Below are 19,287 nucleotides of genomic sequence, written 5' to 3'. Positions count from 1 at the left end.
AAACACTAAACAAATATCTTCTCATTTGATTCTCACAACAGCTCTAGGAAGTAAGTGCTATTATCATCCCCATTTTAAACATGAGGAAACTGAGGCACAGAGAGAGGTTAAGTGACTTGCCCAGGGTCACTCAGCTATTATTAAGTGCTTGAGGCTGCATTTGATACAGGACTTCCTGACCCCACATATAGTGTGTGATTCAATGTATCAACTAGCAGCCTCTGTAACTAGTTTTCCTCCGTCTTCTGCTTTTCTCCCCCATATCTAAACAGTTGCCAAATCATGCCAATTCTTCTTTCACAATCTCTCATCTACCCCCTTCCTTCTGTCCTCAATCATTATTTTGGATTAGACTCTCATTACTTCTGGCCAGCCTCTAACTGGTCTTTCTCATTCAGATATCTACCCTCTCTAATCCATCCTCTCCACAGCTACCAAAACGATTTTCCTAAAGCACAGTCTGATTCATACAGTGCATTCTCCTACTCAATAAACTCCCCTATTATCCTTAATATCAAATATGAACTCTTCAATTTGGCACTTAAAACGCTCTCTGTAACCTGGCCCCAACACACCTTCCTAACTTTTACACATCATTCACCTTCACTAATTTTATGGCGTAGTAAAATTGACCTTTTTGCTGTTCCTCCTATATAACATTCAATGCCACTGAGGATAAGCTGATCACTGTGCTGCTTGACTTAGTTTTTGATATCTACCACCCTCAGCTGCTTTCCCTGTTGATTCAAGTGCTAGAGCAATTAATTCCTCCAAAGTCTCAGATCTGGTAACTCTCCATTTTTCACCAGCAAATCTCTTTGGTCTTCAAGGGACATTATTCCCCCTGGTGCCCGGCCTCCCCTTGCTTGTCAGTTTCCTTGTGTGTATTGCCTTCCCCCATTAGATTGTAAACTCCTTGAAGGCAAGGGCTGTCTTTTTATTTGTATCCTGAGCACTTAATACAGTATCTGGCAAATAGTAGGTGCTTAATAAAGTTACTGAATTTCCTTTCCTGGTTCCCACCAAATTGCTGGAGCCTCTATTTAAAAACTACCTCATACACATGTATGTTCTGTTTACCCCAAAGAATTTATGCTCCTTGAGGACAAGAACTTGTAAAGAATATGTTTCCCTGGTTAGCCTTGGGCAATATTCTTGCCTTGTCTTCTCAGGGCCACATTTTCCTCATCCATGAAATAAGGGATCTAGATTAGGTTATCTCTGAGATTCTTCACAGCTGTAAAGTTCTAAAATTGTGAGCAAATCCTGAATTTCCTTGTGACGAAATTAGCTTCTGCATGATACACTGTCAGGAAAGCAAACTATCTTTAATCAAATAAGAAGGTAAACTGCAGGACTATCAAGGAAATTCTTCCCAAGGTACCAAGAGATAAAAACATTCTATTATCTTAAAATTTTATTGAGTTCCTGCTATATGTAGGCTGGCCTGAATCATCTCAGAGGAGAGATTCAGAATTACAAAGTTCAAGGAATACGGTTAAGCTCAATGACACCAGGACATTTTTGGTCCAGGCTGTTACAACCTAAGCCTTAGTTTCTGAAACTACAAAATGAGGGAACTGGACTAGATGATCTTTAAGATCCTTCCTAGATCTAAATTTTCAATCTTATAATCTAGGCAAAACAGGTATAGGACTTTATAGGAGATAAGCTTTGAATATCCCAACTATGATGGGAGAACTAAATTCTAAATTCCATAGTACCATTCCCCACCACCCTCAATACCACTCTCTCCTTCTACCACATTAAGACAATCCAATTATTGTAGATTGGCAGAAATTTTGCGAGCTCATAAGGTCTGAAGGCTGTGGGACCAATGACAGGAACAGTGTGATGGGGCAGTTACAAATTCAGGCTGCTGGCAAGAGAAGTTTCTATACTGAAAAGGACAGCCAGTGGAAAGAAGAGGAACAACCTAATTTTAACAACATAACCATTAAACAAGTACTAGGAGTATTTGGACAATGTAGTGCCAAGGTAAAATGATAAGCGTCCAATTTTGTAGTTTTGAAAAACTGCTTTGTGCTTTGACGAGGCTTAAATATTAACCTTTCAGTTGACTGTACCAGTAGATAAAAGGTACTGAATTTTGTTCTATAGTTCTGTTAATGTAACTCTTTGGACTTTGCCACCATGCTTCAGCAGCCTTCTTCTCCTGCAACTCTGTCAATTAAAGGTATAAAGGCAGTCAGGACTCCTTATGAGACTGCCCTGGCAAGCCTTTACGGTGTCCTTTCGCCACAGATTATGATAGAGTAAAAAGTATACTGGGCTTGGAGTGAGAAGACCTGGGTTTGAATCCTAGGGTGCAACCTTGGGTATGTGTCTGAGCTTTGTTCAATCTTAGTTTTCTCACCTGTAAATTGGGGACAGTAACGTTTTGAGAGTTAAACAGCTATTGTGATATCTTTGCAGCATTTGACACTGCTGAACACATTAAATACTGCTGACGGTGACATTCTTCTCTTTGTTCTTTCCTACCTGTCTGACCACTCTGCTCAGATTCTGTTGGATCATCCTATCATGCCCCGAGATACATGGACTGCCAAGACTGTATCTCGGACTCTTCTCTCTCTACTCTGCAATCCCTCACTCAGAAACTTCATCACCTTCCATGAGTTCAAGTGTCATCTCTATGAATATTGAGACACCACATGCTTATCTTCATGTCTTTGCCCTTCGTCTCTTTAGGACCTCCAGTTTCTTCCCAGGCTCAGCTCAAGTGCCATCTTGTACATGAAGTCTGGCATGATCTTTTGGCTATCAACACCTTCCTCATTGCACATTACCTTGTATCTCTTTGGATATATGTGTATACATACAAAATGTTCTCCCCTGACTAGGATGGAGTTAATTGAGGACAGGGACCATTTCACTTCTGCCTTGTATTATGTGCTTAGCACATAATGCTTGTTGATTGGAAGTTATTACGAGAAAAGTGCTTTCCATATCTTAAAATGAAATATAAGTTTGAGATAATAATGGCAATATCATTATTAAAGGTCTTAATTGATAAGAATGCAATCAAATGTCACGTTCTCATACTTGTTATTAAACATGTAGACAAATCTTCAAGGTTAAGCACAACCTGTTATACCCTAAAGTTTCCCTTTTCTATGATTCCTTATTTCCTCTTTCCAAAATCCCTAATGTGGTACATTTCTGGCAAATGAAATATATGATGTCATGTAAAATAAAGGAAAATGCAGAAAATTTCAGTAAATCTCAAAACATTGGACCAAGTAATGCTCTTCTTACCAATCAATGTGCATTTGTAACATTTAAAAATGCTGCACAGTACTGTGATAAAATTTTTTTCATCTCTCTCATGCTGAAATATGCCTTCCCTCTTAAAACTGCTCAGTTTTCTTCTATAATATTCCCCAGATTAACCTACTCTCCACAGTCTGATCTCCAAACCAGACTTATAATTAGTTAAGCACTTGCTTATATGTTTTGGTTATGTGTATTTTTAAAATTTTTTTTTCTCCCATATATTTGTTCCTTAAGAGTGAGTACTATCTGCTTAATTTGCATTTCCCCAGAGCATCTAATACATGACATCTTAGACTTGTTCTTTATGAAAGTTAGTTTCTGTTTATGAAAGTCTTATTTCAGGATTACAGCTCCAGTTTTTACCTTTCCTATTAAGAAGTAAACGAGAGACTCTTTGGGAACAATCTGTTTCAATTCTTCAAGTTCCTGTAAAGCAGACTGAAAGAGAGAAAACACAATTAAGTCTCAGAACAATAGACAAAATGCTACAAGTTCTGAACAAAAAAAATTCCTGTTTTATAGATTTCTAAAACCATCTTAATCTCTCTCTAGGTATACTTCAGTATTCTTCAGTTCTGGCTGGCGGTTATGAGAACAAAACGCACATACCAATAAAGTCAACAAAGAAAAGGAAGGTGCTCAACTGAAGAACATTATTAACAAAAAAGAAAACACATCTTTGGTTCATCATTTTAGGTTAAGATCCTACTGAAACTACTAACAGTCCTGTTCTAATTTGAAATTCTATAAATACTCCTCCTTTGTAACAAAGTTAAGTGCTTTGAATGCTCTCCTACCCCAAACTTAAATTAGTTTGGTATTCCATCTTTAAAATAAAAAGGAAAGCATTAGTTTCCTCCTTGAAAGTTTCTTTGACAGTTGCCATTCTTAAAACCGTATTTTGGAGGCTGTTTTGAATATACTACTAATCTTTCTAATATACAAATATATATATTAACATTTAGCTACTGGTAAGGGAAAAACAAGGAAACAAAAAAATTTTGTATCTAAAGAGCTTTGGAGCGAAAAAGTAAACAAAAAGTTGAAAGATGGAACTCTGTGTTTGTAAATGAGAAAACATCAATGAAAGGCAATGGTCAAAGACAGTGAAGATGTCAGATGAGTAATAAAAGTGTCAGTGAATGGGGAAGCCTGAGTCTGGAAGGAAGCAGTAAGTCTAGTAAAGTACCTCATACAAACTATGTACTCAAATACCTGTTGAATGAATACAAGGAAAAACTAATACTATTTTTATATACATTCTCAAAAAATCTTTTTAGCATTTTTCCTTTTTTAAAGCTTAGAAAATAAGGTACCCTCCCTCACTTGGAGGATCTATATTTATATATTGATTATATGCATACTCCAAATGTTTAAGAACATTATTCTTAAGAAAATAAAATTAAACATTTCTTGGCTTTTATAGATTTAAAAATTATGATTACAAACAATAAGGTAATTTAAAAACTAAGAGCTGTTGAACTCCGTGTACTCCTTTTTTTTTGTAGTGTTCTTGGGGACAAGGATGGGGAATGGCCTAGGATTTTATTGGTGTCGAAACTTCAGGGTTAGGAAACTCCTTCTTTTCAACTAGGTTGGCACCATCTCTGAAACTTATGGTCAGACTTGCTCGGAGTGACACAGTTAAGTGTCAGATGACATCAAGTAAGACAGGCACTTGATAAGCATTTGTTGAACTGAATGATCAGTTTACTGTTTTAAATTACTTCTGGGTTTTTTTGTGTGTGTGCTACAAGAAGAACAGGTCAACGCATCTCTAATCCTTTCCCTCTTTCTAACTACTAGTTGGTCTTGAGAGAATGAAACCAAAGGGAAGTATGGGCTCTAAGCATCTGTGCAAAGGGATGGAATACTCCGATTTACAGGGCTGTTCAGGAACTACTGTCTTGCCTCCTTGCTACTGCACAGAAGAAGCAGAATATTGGAATGTGAGGCTTTAGAGATACAGAGGATGAAAATTAAAAGAATGTGCTAGATAAAAGTCTCTTGATAGTAGCAGTAGTCAAATCTCATTAAATAAAAGACAATGAAATTATTATATGGCATTTGATACTTTCATATTTTAAAGGACTCTTCCTCTTCAACAACCTGATTCAAACAACCCAACCCTTCAGAAATAACGAGGATTTTCCTTCATTTGGATTAGACTTAAAAATTTGTTCAAACTCTAGAAGCACATACTTGAATGTACATTTAAGATATATGCCATTGAAGAATCCCCAATAGCAAGCCCAAACCATCAAATTTTACTAAGTAAATAACAGGAATGCCATAGTTTCTTTCACATAAATCTCCTCTGGCACAGTCTCAGACTCTGTTCTTCTCAGTATGATAATTTGAAATAACAGCATACTTTTTGAGAAATATAGTTATATGGCTAGAGTAAATTTTACAGATTTCAAGTTTTGCAGTTGAATGACTTGAAATAAATCATTTGTTCTCAAATACATCCATCTATAAAATAAGGATATCATCACTTCAATGATCTATGGATAAAGGAGAATTACTACCACTGATTAAAAGTTCTAAGTTTGGAGAAATATTCTGTTGCTTTTCAATATATTTAGCCATCAGCTTGTGCTTAAAATATATTTACAAGAGATATTAAGGATATTTTGCTTAAGCACTTGGGGTATCACTGTTTATCAACACCATGCACCTTCCCAGTAATGATTATATATGGCACTTTATATTTTACAAAGTGCTTTCCTCTTAACCAACTTGAGAGATCAGTTCCATTTTACAGATGAGGAAACTGAGGTTCAGTGAGACTATCTGACTTTACCACATCAGAGCTCATAAGTGGTAAAAAAAAAAAAAAAGTTTTCTGATTCCAAATTCAGGTCTTTTTCCTTTACATTGTATTGCTTCTAGAAAAGAACACTTAGGTTCCTATGAAATCGTGGTTCTACTGTTCTAAGAAAATTCCATCTTTAATATTCCATTTAAGAGTATTGCCAGTATATGTGGCTTATAAAGAAAAATGTTTTAAGAACCACCTTGTAAAACATCAAAAAACAAAATGAAAATACTCATGCAAATTACTCCCCCTAGTGGATAGTAAAATGACAGAATTATTGGGTCAAAAAGTAGAGCCCTTCATGACAGAGCTTAAAATTTTAGTGAAATGAAGTGACTAAACTTTGGGCACGATATTACAGGGACCAACAACTTTTAATCAGGTTGAGGGATACTAATCCTGGGCGCTCCATCTCTGGTTCATTTGACAGTTTCTGATCACGGGGATAATCTGTTTTTCAAGCCTCAGGTTGATACCGGAGCATACTGCCAGGCAAAATGCATCTTCATGACATACAGCTAAATTATAAGTGAGTGAAGGGTTTGAGATTCAGTCAAACTAGAGGCTATATTGCCTCTAAATGGTCGCTATCACCACCACTGTCTGTACACTACACCTGACCAAAAATTTCTGGAAAAATTTATAAAGGCTAACTTAATCCATGATGTATTCCTACCTGGTGTAATATCTCTTATGATATTTTTCATGTACAACAAATTTAAATCAAATCCTTCTACTAGAATAACTGCAAAAGAAAGGAGACATTTTCTTGAGAAAACAGAAATTCTCACTGAAGCATAAAATAAATAAAACAGAAATAAGATGGTATGTAGACTACAGTGTCAAAAAATATCAAAGAGGAAAGAACTGAGAAAGTCTGACAGACAGCTCTGGAGGAGAAGTGAAGCTGGTGACCTGCACAACCCTCCCTCACTCAAAACAAAGTCAAGTGCAAGTCATGTCATCATTTCTCTGATGGTCTTCTTCGGCAACAAAGGATGAATACAAAAAGTCTGAAGTGGAAAAGTAATATTTAGATTTCTGAGAAAGGATCAAAATTAAACAGAAAGAGATACAAGACAGGTAAGTGTCTACCTACTATTGTCCAAAGATAGTATCCAAAGAGGAATAGAAGGAGAGGAGAAGCATAATAGCTACATAAGTTAGAACAGAAATAAGAAACTGGTCTATCTATATTTAACTTCTAGCTAAAAGATTTAGCCTTCATTAAAGAATTCATCCATGCCTTGTCACAGCAAAGAAGCAATCTAGAATTCTCAAAGGCTATGCTAGCTGAGCAAACTCCAGTAGGTCTTACTAAGCTTGATCACAGGTTCAGTTACAAACTGACCAGTCAAAACATAGGTAAGCTTATTATGAGACTTGGCCAACAAATGGAGATTATTTTTGATCAGAGAAACTCATGAAATTATCCACTAAGGAATAGAGGAACTGTAGTCTTTATCAGTAGAAGGGATGCTAACAGATGAAATCATGGGTCTTTATGTAGAAAATTATTTTCAGCAACATTTAATGTTGTGGAACAAGATAAAAACCAAGGGGACAAGAACAAGAAAGAAAAAATTACTAGGAAGAGAGATTCAATTAAAATGGAGGTCTTTGGCTCCTTCTCTTACTATGCACCGAGTGTTTTCAGTAAGAAACTAATCTGAATTCCTTTGGCTGGCTGTCTCAACTTCTGGATGCCTATGACAGGCTGAATGAAGAAAAAACAATTGCATTATTTTATATAAGTCTCTTCTCAATTTTTTTTTTTTGTTCTTCTCTTTCTTCCCTCTTCACCCTGGTTTCTCTACTTACAACTTTTTCTTCTATAAAATTTTTATCATACACTTTAGATCTTCCTCAATAGAAGAGAGTAAAACAAGAGAAAAGGCATACTCCATTACTGCTTATACATTTTTTTCAGTGCTTAAATGTCCAGTTCACATCTACCTTATCTGATTTACGAAGGTTAATACCTTAAGGGAAAAACAGTATCTTCTATTAACTTATGAAAATCTGCGGATGTACCAAAAAGTAAAACATTAAAAATGAAGTAAAAAGAAGTATAGAAATATCACTTATGTAACAAAATGTTCAATGTTAAGTATTAAAAAAACCTGTAATCCTACAGTTCAGAAAGAAGCCAAAGTCTAAATTACTTAGACTTTGAGACTATAAAAAGAAAACAAGACTCAAATTACAGAAAATCTAGGCTAGAAAACGATAACTATCCAGAGGAAGACACCATATACCAACTAACCAATCAATCAATTAACATTTATACAAACTTTTATACAACGTTTTATACTGACTGTGGCCTAACTTACCTTATATTTTTCATTTGCAAATAAAACCGAGGCTCTGTGGAATTTGCATAGAGGGTTCTTGGGATCAATAATGATGGCTTTGTTTAAGGTATCCAAAGCCTTTTCAGATTTTTTTAGTGCATGCTGAACCTACAAGAAATATTACGTAAAGTTTTATGCTCTTGATTTTCTGAAAGGAGATACAGTATAAATGTAGCACTGAACCAAATCTATTATAAAAGAAATGAACATACAACCCTACCCATATTCCAGTTAGTTAAAATGGAGCCATCTTATACTATTTAGTCAGACTGTTTAGATGTTATTAACTGGCCATTCACAGAATTTCTAAGTAGTGAGGTTGTACTTGCATCAAAGACTGCTTGCTGGGCAAGCATCTGTTAAGAGCCTACAAAAAAAGGGAGACTCCTATTTTCTCTTCACAACTCAAAAACCCAAATTTTAGAGAGATCAGTGATAATACTAATTAATATCTTTCTCCTCTAAAATAATGAACATGAAATTATGTATATATAAAACATTACTTGGTGTGTAACAATTTTTCCAAACTAAAAATAAGCACAATTTCCTTGATTTTGCTTCAAAACATCTAGTGTCACCTTTACCATATTCCTTGGAGCATTTTCATTCAGATGATTTATTAAAACATCTATAATGGCTCACATTTATATAGTATTTTTCCATTTACAAAACACGCTTTCTTTACAATTCTGTGAGAAGTATTATTAGCCATCTTTTAAGATAAAAAATAAACATAGAGAGATTAGGTGCCTTGGCCATGGAGACAGATAATAATACCAGAACCAGGACTTGAACCTAGGTTTCCTGACTCCAAATCCAAGCTCTTTCCATTACATAATATTGCCCATAAAAAGTGCAAATTATTTTCCCAAAGAGGCAAATTGAATCAATGATCAAAAGATAAGAGCACAATTCTCAAAACTTATTCCTATGTTTCTGGTCATGTACTGTCATGTTCCTTGTAAAGATCTCAGAATGGGATGAATGTTGGTCTGAGGCTTAAACAAAACAAAAACACTAATAACAAGAAAGAAAGCATGAAAATATTGCCCACTTCTGTTTGTTAAGTCATTGTCCATGCAATGATTCTAGGAAAGATTGTTTTTTCTATCAGGCAGGCAAACTGTGCTATGCAGAAAGTTGAGATCAGAATTAGAAAAATAGAGAGTTCAAAGGATCCTTGGAAGTCATCTAACTTACAAGTAAAAGGAATTATCTCCTATAAAGTACTCAAAAAGTGGTCATCTGGTCTCTTTTGAAACACCTCCAATGAACTGGGAAACTATTATCTCTTGAGACAGCCCATCTTACTTTTCGATATTTTCAATTGTTTGGAAGTTTTTCCTGATCCTAAATACTAGGAGCTTAAAAGAGATAAGCAGCCTACTCCTCAGCTACATGAAGCTTTGGTTGCAAATGGATGATCTGGCATTTCATATTTTCCTATCATACAACAACTTACTGAGGAGTTAGTAGATTTCTGTATCACTCTTGGAATTTATACAAGTGTTTATTTAGTGGTACATAAATGTTTATTTAGTTGAATTTGTTTAAATGATTTTCCATTGGGGGGGGAAGAACAGTATTTTTTACTTAGATAAGATATACAAAATAAAAAAAAAGAAACATTATGCCTATCAGGATAAGATGATCAGTTTTTGATATAACACCCTTCGCTGCCTCTTCCTCTGACTGTAGGACTGAAGGGTAAAGCATTAAATTCCTCCCAAATCCTTCCTTTAAAGAAGGCTCAGATCTGAACTCTCCATTTTCCACCACCAGCAGCTGTTTGGTTTGCACTCTATTGGACATCACCTCCCCATCCCCCATGCCTCCCCAATTCTGCCACCCCAGCTTCCTTTTGCTGTCTTGAAGGCAAGGACTATGTTTCTTATTTAAATTCTCAGGGCTTATCACAGTGTCTGGCACAGAGCAGGTGCTTAATAAATGTTTACCAAATTTCTCTAAAACAGAAAGCTACTTACAACTCCAATATGACAAAGTAGAACTGAACTCTGAGGGTTGATATCAAGCGCTTTTTGGAAATGCATTTCTGCAAGGCTGAATTTTTCTTGTTTGTAATAAATCATTCCCAACCCATACCTACAAGTACAAAAAAGAACGTTATTTCAGTTTAACTGCTAGGAATGTTTAGATGCTAATTTTGCTGAAGAAGTGACCAAAAATTCATACCCTGGGACTTCAATGAAAAGGAATTTAGTCAGTGACAAAACATTGCTGATTTTCTAGTGAGGTGAAAAGCAAACTACTAAGGTGGGTAGCTAACTACTTTGAGAAACATCTTATTAATAGAGTCCATGCAGTTAGGTACTCATTTTCAAAATTTTATGAAAAATAAAAAAGTAGAACTTTACTTAGAAAATATTTTAACAAGGAAGTAGTACAGTAGCTCACATGTTCAATGTGTTGGAAATCTATTTTATGTTTTTGCCTTCCACAGTGATGTAGTTACATGAGTAAATCAGGTAAACAGTATTTACATTTAGAAACAACACAAAAATATGTTTAATATGACTGTTCATGGAGAATAGCCTGTATCTGATTGCTTGCCATCTTGGGGAGGGGAGAGGGAAGGAAGGAGAGAAACATTTGGAACTCAAAATCTTAAAAAAGTGAATGTTGAAAAAATAACACAAAAACAATTAAGTTCAGCTACCTTAAGCACCAAATGGAAAGAAAAAATTGAATTAAACTAAAACCCAGCAGAAAAAAAAAATGGATTTAAAGCTTTATATATTACTGAGTATTTTCAATATTACCAAATTATAATCTCTTATTAAAAAAATCTTATTTAACTGAGTTAACATCAACACTTCCCCTTATAGTTTGGTCCAATAACTCAATCAGGAAAAACAGTAAGTAATTTGGCTGACAATACAGTGCTGAGGAAGTAGTGAAAAAACAAAAATCTATTCTTATATTTTTAAAAAATAAGACTGGAAAGAACTGTTTCCCCAAGGAATAACAAAGAAAGCAAAAACATAGATGCCATAGAAGTAAATAAAAATTAAATGTCATTTAGTTGGAACCACATCAGGAATATTTTTCCATATAGTTGAGCTGCAATTTTTATCCAATTGGTGAACTACCTAGGCTCCTTGCTTCTTTCTAGTTTCTTTCTTACCTTTCAACTACTGGTCATTCTAATGCTTTAATAAAAAAGGAAAATGGAAATTACAAATTACTTAATTATTATGAGTAGCCCTCATTAGGACACTTGGTATGTGTAAAGGTTAAAATGAAAATTTATGACTGGGCTCAGCTAAGGGTTGGTTTTATATATGCTTCATATAAAAAAAAATTTGGTTAAGCATTTAACCACCAAGTGTTGCGGCACGTAAAACCTCTGATAGGTAATAGACAGTTTACTAGATTAAAGCAACTTCCAGAAATAATACAACAGAAAACTTTCCACAATATCAAAGTTGTCATGAAGATGTTTTAGTATTTACTTACCACGCATTATAATGTCTAGGATTGACTCTGATTGCATTTCTAAAACAGGCTAATGCTTTATCTAGTTCTTCAGTTAACACAAATTCATGCCCCAGGAGTGTATATGCATAAGCGTAATTTGGATCAACTTGGATAGCTCTCTGGAAGAATTTAATGGCAATGTCATGCTCCCTTTGCAAACTGAAACAGTTTCCTGCAGCACACCAGGCCTAATAAAACATAATAAAACATATCTAAGACATGTGTTTATTACATAACAAAAATACCTGAACTCACAAAAATCCCAAACTCTTTTCATATCACAGAGCTAATTCATTTAGTCAGTCTGAATGGTACTCTTTATCCTAGTGCATCAATATAAGAACATACTGTCACTATGCAGATACTACCAAAATATAAAAATAAAAGTTCTTAATAAGTACTAGGAGGAGCAACTAGCTTAATAAGTGTTCATGAATGAATGAGCGAATGGGCATTTCACCTAAACATGTTCTGTTTCACCAAATATCTCATTAACAGCAGTAATATTCCAGTCAACTCTCTGGATTAATAATGAGACTGCCTGCCTTGTGATTTACAGATTTTATGGGGCTTCATCTCATCAATTTACATTCAATTTAACAGCACCCACTACATGCAAGGGTGTTACTCACTTTTGTGGCATATTTGGATCCTGGCATGGGTGCATGGAAATGATTGTAAGATTCAGAGCTGGAAGGAGCCTTAGGTAACCAACCCTTCCATTTTACAAAGAGGAGACAGAGGCCTAGGAAGATTAAATCACTTGCCTACGGTCACAGAGACTGAATTAGCAGAGCTAGGATTTGAGTTTGTATATGGGTGGGACCAACAGGAAATGGTTACTGCCACCCTATTGCTCCTCCCCCACTTCTCTCTAGGAACTGAGAGTTGGCTCTACATATAAGTATTAATATCAACATGCCTCTGGTGAATTTTTATCCATGTCAGTTAAGTCCTTTGAAAGAACTGAAAGAGCAACATCTTTCTGAAGATGCCAAAGTGTTGTTGAATAGATCTCCAAGCCTTCTACTCGGTAATTTTCAATCCGTCTCACTTCTGAGAAGATTCGTTCTGCCTGAAACAGGAATGGAAACTAGTCAGAAAAACAAAACAGAACATCTCAGTGCTCTCTATGCGCACTGCTGCACTGCTCTAGAGGCACTAGCATGTACAAGCTTTGTATGCATACTTCTTACTTCCCAGGCTAGATGAGAAGGTCTGATGGGAGGAAAAACATCTAACTCACCCCTGAATTCCCCCTCATAGAGTGCTTAGCACGGCACAGTGCAGTAAAGAGGCATTCAATAAGTATTCACTGAATGAAGTACAAGAAGGACCAGAAGGCCAGAGCTCCGCATCAGTTTGAAGATCATCCACTTCAGTCTTATATAACAGTCCCAGAAATTTGACATTTTTCTGCTGAAGTCTAAGATTTCAAGTTACATAAAAACACCCCTCAATTCCTACTTTAGTCACCCTTCCTAGGATCCCAGAATTCCAGGCCATCCTTTGTTCAACTGTCAAAATAATATTCCTAAAGTAAAAATTTGTCCATGTTACTTTTCTGCTTAAAAAATCTACTGAGATTGTTGCCTAAAGGAAAAAATACTTCTTAGTCTGACATTCAGTGCATTGCTTGATGTCCTCTTCTATGCTTATTTCATTACTCTCCATCATATATTCCATGTTCCTGTCAAATTTGACTATTTGTTTTTAACAACATGAGTAAAAGCACTTATAAAGTGTTTTAAAGTTTTGTAAAGGGGCAACTCGGTGGCACAGTGGATAGGGTGCCAGGCCTGGAGTCAGAAAGCTCATTTTCCTGAATTCAAATCTGGCTTCAGACACTTAATAGCTGTGTGACCCTGGCAAGTCACTTCACCCTGTTTAACTCAGTTTCCTCATCTGTAAAATAAGCTGGAGAAGGAAATGGCAAACTACTCCAGTATCTTTGCCAAAAATACCCAAAACGAATCGCAAAGAATCGGATCCAACTGAACAACAACAAAACAAAATAGCAAAATGTTTTGCAAATATTATCTCATTTTATCCTCACAACAACCCTGAGAGGTAGGTGCTATTATTACCCCCATTTTGTAAATGAGGAAAATGAGGCACAGTGAGGGTAAGTGACTTGCTCAGAATCTCACAGCTAGTAAATATTTGAGGCTACATATGAACATAGGACTTCTTGACTCCAAGTCTAACACTATCCACTGTGCAACTTAGCTCCCCTGATCTTGACACATTATCTCCTGCCAACACCTATTCCCTCCAGGTTATTGTCCTTGTCTGGAATGTACTCAGTTCCTATTTTCATCATAGTCTAGGTCAGGTGCCATGTTCTCCAAGAAACTTTCCTTCTTTGATACCTCAAAGCAAGCAAAATGTACTCTCCTTCCTCAAGTTTTCTTAAAGCACTCTGGATCATCTTTTTTTGCCCAGAACACACTACTTTGCATTACACTTACCTATGCACATGTTACAGGAGACTTTTATTATTATTATTATTATTTTTTATTTTTGTGCCTCCAGCATCTAACAACATAGTTCACACATAGTAACAGTAGTCACTTCATAATGTTTAATTAAATTAAAATATATTTAAAATATGTTCTAGTTTAAATAAGAAGTATTTTGACAATTCTACATGAAATGACAGAGAAATTAAAGAAATAATATCTATAGAGGACATAATCTGCACTATGTATTCAAACAGGATTAACTAGTGATACTATAAATAACAGTTTATTCAAATGAAATTATTTAGGCTCTACTCCTATGCCAGCTACCAATAAAATCTGTTAAGATTATAAAAGTTTGCCACAGAGAATCAGAGACATGAGAAAACAGTGAGACAGGACTGTAGTGGAGAGAGAGACAATGGGAAGTTTCCCCTCCAGTTGCCTAGAAATAAACAATGCTCCCTCCACTCAGAGAAGTCAACAGCGCTCTCAGAATTGTAGGACTTGGCAGCCATTAAATAATAATTTTTTTTGTATTAAATAAAATAATAATAAATTAAAAAAAATAAAAAAAAAAAGATTATAAAAGTTTGCAAATATGCTATTTTATTTTAAGATGGAAGATGACCATAACAGTTTTTGTTTGTGTGTACACATACAGATGAGCTGCTACGTGGCACAGTGGAGAGAGTGCTAGGCCTGGAATCAGTAAGACTCATCTTCCTTAGTTCAAATCTGATCTCAAACACTTCTTAGTGGTGTGAACCTGGGTGAGCTACTTAACCCTGTTTGCCTTAGTTTCTCATCTGTTAAATGAGCTGGAGAAGGAAATGGCAAACCACTCCAGTACCTTTGCCAAGAAAATTCAAGAAAATGAGATCATGAAGAAATGGACATGAGTGAGAAGGGCTAAACCAGACATACATGTTTCGCTCAGGCTCCTTCTGGTTCTGGTTATAAGTGCTATGATCCTATGTATAATGTCAAGACTCATAGTGTGCTCTCTATAATTTCCTAAGGTATACTATGTTCTCTAAGCATATTTATATAGCAATATTGCTTTTACCTCAAAACAAAAACTGTGTGAACACCCAATAATAAATATAGTAAATTTGGTAATTTCACTATTAGTTGTAAATGTTTTATGTTTAAAAATAAATCAATTAGAATTGCTGCTACATGAAATCTTTTTGGGAGGAGAACAAGGGAAGAGAAATTGTATTTTTGGTGTACTGTTCAATTTGATTAAGTCATGCTCTTTATCACCCCTATCAAAACTGATTAAAAAAAGGGGGGGGAGGTGTAAAAATATAGCAGTAAAGATTCTGATGATTTTTTTCATACTATGTATCTAATGTGCAAAACTTATTTTTTATATACCAGAAATTCATTCTAATAATTAAGTTTTCATAAAGCACTTTGGATATCTTTTTTATCCCCATGATTTCAGTGGTATATCTGATGATTCATCATACTTGATCTCCTTTACAAGGAGTATAATTTCAGACCAATGCAATTCTGCATAAAGTCATTTAACTTCTCTGGGTCTGACGATATTAATACTTACGCTTTCTACCTCACCTGGCTGTAAAGAAAAGCGATTTAAAAACCTTCAAGCACACATAAATATTAGTACTATTACACTACTATAGTCTATTACAGACTATCCTGGAAATGTGTAATTTTCCATCTTTGCCTTGCACCATCCCAAAAGAGATAAACTTATCTATCCTTTAAAATAAGGAAGAACAGTTTTCTCTAAGTTATAAAAAAATGAAAAAAAAATCATAATACCATTACAGTGACATTATATGCCAAATATTTCAGCCTTATCCAAGGATGAAGTTGGAAATTTTCACGAGCCTACAGAAGTGTCTGTGTGTCTGTATGCATGTATGTACATATATATTTCTACACTCACCTGCATATATTCTGACAATTCAAAGTACGCTCTTCCAATCTGGCACAGTACCCAACCAGTATTATAGTGGTGAGAAGGAAGGTGGCTCAGTATGTTTATCGCTTCTTTGCAGTTATAGGAACACAAAGCTAAGTAACCTTTCCCCATGTCACGAAGAAGGCTCATCAAACCTTCTAGGAGAAAACAATACAGTAAATAAAGTAAAAGAGCATAATAGAACAGTACACAAACATAGCTACAATGTACTGAAAAGCCCCCTAGTCTTCTAAGGAAGAGATAAACAGGTGGCTCAGTAGACAGAGCTCTGGGTCTGGAATCAGGAAGACCTGAGTTCAAATTCAGCCTCAGACACTTACTAGCTATGTGATCCTAGGCAAGTCACTTAACCTGTCTGCTTTAATCCACTGGAGAAGGAAATGGCAAACTATTCCAATACCTTTGCCAAGATAACCCTATGGACAGTATTAGTGAGCCATGGTTCATGGGGTCACAAAGAGTAGGACACGACTGAGTGATTGAGTATTAGGGCACTTGAATGAAAGTAGCATAAATAATTAAAAATGACAAAGTGAATCTATTTGAAGGAAACATAAAGACATCATGAAAGACTTAAAACAGACCTGCTGCTGCTTTCTGAATAGTGAAAGCTTGGATCTGCGGTGTTACTGTGGATATTTTTCCTTCTGAAATGATAGAAGAGTCCAATTTTGTAATTTCCAGGCTATCATTTATGTTTGGTTGAGTTATTCCTCCTTTATTAGTCTTGCTTTTTGTTTTCCTGTTTGGAATTTTAGGTGGAAACTTCATTTTTAACTTTTTACTATTCTCCTGCAAAAAGAGGGAAAAAAAAAGACTTTTGGGACACCCTGTTTATATACCAGATAACTGGAATATAAACAGATGTACATGTTTGAACAAACTATATATTGTTTTCCTTGAGTTAAATGGCACTAGCTACCAGCTTCTTCCTAAAGCGGTTACTGTTTTTTGTGATGCATGAATTTTTATAGAAATTCCCTCTCAGGAAATAAGCTTTTTCATAAGGAGTATATTCTTTAGTAACTAATTTTAAATGCAACAACAGGCAGACTGACTAATCAAAATCATTGCAATCAGTCAATAGAAGTATAGTTGCTGGTGGCAAGTACCTCAAATGCTTGAATTTATCAAAAGAAAAAAACATATGAAATACTACATGGGTACTTGAAGGCAAATGAACTCACTGCCAATATTAAGTGACCTTTGTTAAGAACCATACAGTTTTCCTTCCAGGTGTCATAGGATGATTTACAAGGGACCCACAAGGCTTGTCAAAGATAGTTTTTAAAACTAGGCATGGCAGTGCATACTGGAAGTCCTGGGACAGGATGGTGGGACTCTTGAGTTTGGGAGCTGAGCTACAGTTGTGCTAAAGCTAAAAAAGCTACATGAATTCTAGCACTAATAAGGCCAAACCTCCAAAATGGGGAATCATCTGGCTGTTTAAGGAGGGACAAACTGTCTCAGATTAGAAACACAGAGCAGGTAAAAGCTTCCCTATCAGTATTGGAATCAGGCCTGTGAGTGGCAGCTTCAGTTTCAGTATGGGCAAGATAGGAAAACCTAGTCTCAAAAATAAACTAAAAACCAAACCAACAATAATCAAAAAACCCAGAGAAAAAGTGAGAGATAATTTTGATACCTAGACTGATTTTAACTTCTAAAATGGTCACTTAAAGAAGTAACTACCTACTTGAGACGGAGGACTCAATGAACAAAAATTCTGTAGCGTAATATGGATTAAATCAGTTACCTTGGTTGTAGAGCTGTCACTAGTAAAAAGTCGTGAGCTTCTTCGAGGCAGTGCATTGGGTGGAGCAGCAATAGTGGGGCTCAATACCTGAGGTGTTGTACTATTAAAAAAAAGTTCATTAAAGAAATGACATACTATAAAAAATACATCTTAAAAGTTAAAATGCTAATTACTATTTCAACTCAAGAGATTAAGAAAATCAGATGTGAACTCAAGAGGTGATGACTACTACCCTTACTTCTATGAAAATGCGCCATTTAAATTTTATATATTACAGTAACACTGCTGAGGCACAGCAACCTTTTATTTAAAATTGCTAATCTAAACCTCACAATATGCACTGAGACTCTAGGGCAACAAACTCATTTATAACCCATTTTATCTTAATATCCATCTTCAGGATAGTAAATCTAAGGCAATAGGAAAACAGCTGGGCCAGGAACACATTCTGAACTTGTTGCTAACATAAACACTAATGTTAAACATGTACCTTACCTCCTCAAAAGAATTCTTTAATCCACACAAATGCATCACCACAAGGATTTTTGTGCTTAAGAAAATAGAACTTTTATAGCCTGCTAGACTAGGACTCAGAAAACCATGCCAAGCTCACAATCCAGCTAAGCTTGGGATAAGTCAGTTAACTGCTCTGAGCCTCAGTTTCCTCATCTGTAAAATGGAGATGCCTCACATGGTTGCTGTGAGGATCAAATGAAATGATATATGAGAAAGAGCTTTGAAAACTACAAAGTGCTAGACAAATGTAAGTATTATTAGCTAGTCTGGCATATTTTCACTGTAGATCAAACTCTAAATTACACAGGGAATCAAAGCCTTTGTAAAAAAAAAAAAAAAACCAGCACTGAATACAGCAAACATTTATGCCTTGAGTATCCTCCTTATAAGGCTCTGTGCTACATGCTAGGGACACAAAGATGAAAAAGGACACAATTCCTGCTCTCCAAAGAGCTTACAATCTAGAATACTGTTGTGTATGTGTGTGACAGGGATGGAAGGTTGGGGTGGGAAGAGAAGGGAAGGACAAGACACATACACAAACAGCTAAATGTCTATGTTAGAGAAGTACATAGGAAAGGTAAGAGTGATATAAGGGGAAATGCAGAAGAGGTGGCAATGTG

General features: G+C 35.6%; 1 protein-coding gene across 6 annotated transcripts in view; it reads right to left on the bottom strand.

The window, feature by feature from the left end:
- CDC27 (cell division cycle 27) overlaps nt 1–19,287 on the bottom strand; it is a 104,475-nt gene that overhangs the window by 14,504 nt on the left and 70,684 nt on the right. For 4 of the 6 annotated variants that reach the window (XR_011975122.1, XR_011975123.1, XM_072645917.1 and 1 more), the window contains exons 10-17: nt 18,149–18,248; nt 16,977–17,184; nt 16,357–16,529; nt 12,893–13,045; nt 11,950–12,158; nt 10,458–10,575; nt 8,452–8,580; nt 3,661–3,735 (exon numbers count right to left, since the gene is read on the bottom strand). Coding sequence is in view for 4 of the 6 variants with exons in the window: in XM_072645917.1 (XP_072502018.1) it covers nt 3,661–3,735; nt 8,452–8,580; nt 10,458–10,575; nt 11,950–12,158; nt 12,893–13,045; nt 16,357–16,529; nt 16,977–17,184; nt 18,149–18,248 (1,165 nt within the window). In the remaining 2 variants the exon portion in view is untranslated. The remainder of the gene's footprint in view (nt 1–3,660; nt 3,736–8,451; nt 8,581–10,457; nt 10,576–11,949; nt 12,159–12,892; nt 13,046–16,356; nt 16,530–16,976; nt 17,185–18,148; nt 18,249–19,287) is intronic. The other 2 variants (XM_072645918.1, XM_072645920.1) reach the window with 1 other exon arrangement.

The sequence above is a fragment of the Notamacropus eugenii genome, chromosome 2 (genome assembly GCF_028372415.1).
Source record: "Notamacropus eugenii isolate mMacEug1 chromosome 2, mMacEug1.pri_v2, whole genome shotgun sequence".
NCBI lineage: Eukaryota > Metazoa > Chordata > Mammalia > Diprotodontia > Macropodidae > Notamacropus > Notamacropus eugenii.
Note: the sequence above shows the minus strand (reverse complement) of the source record. Positions and strands in the feature narration are given on the sequence as shown.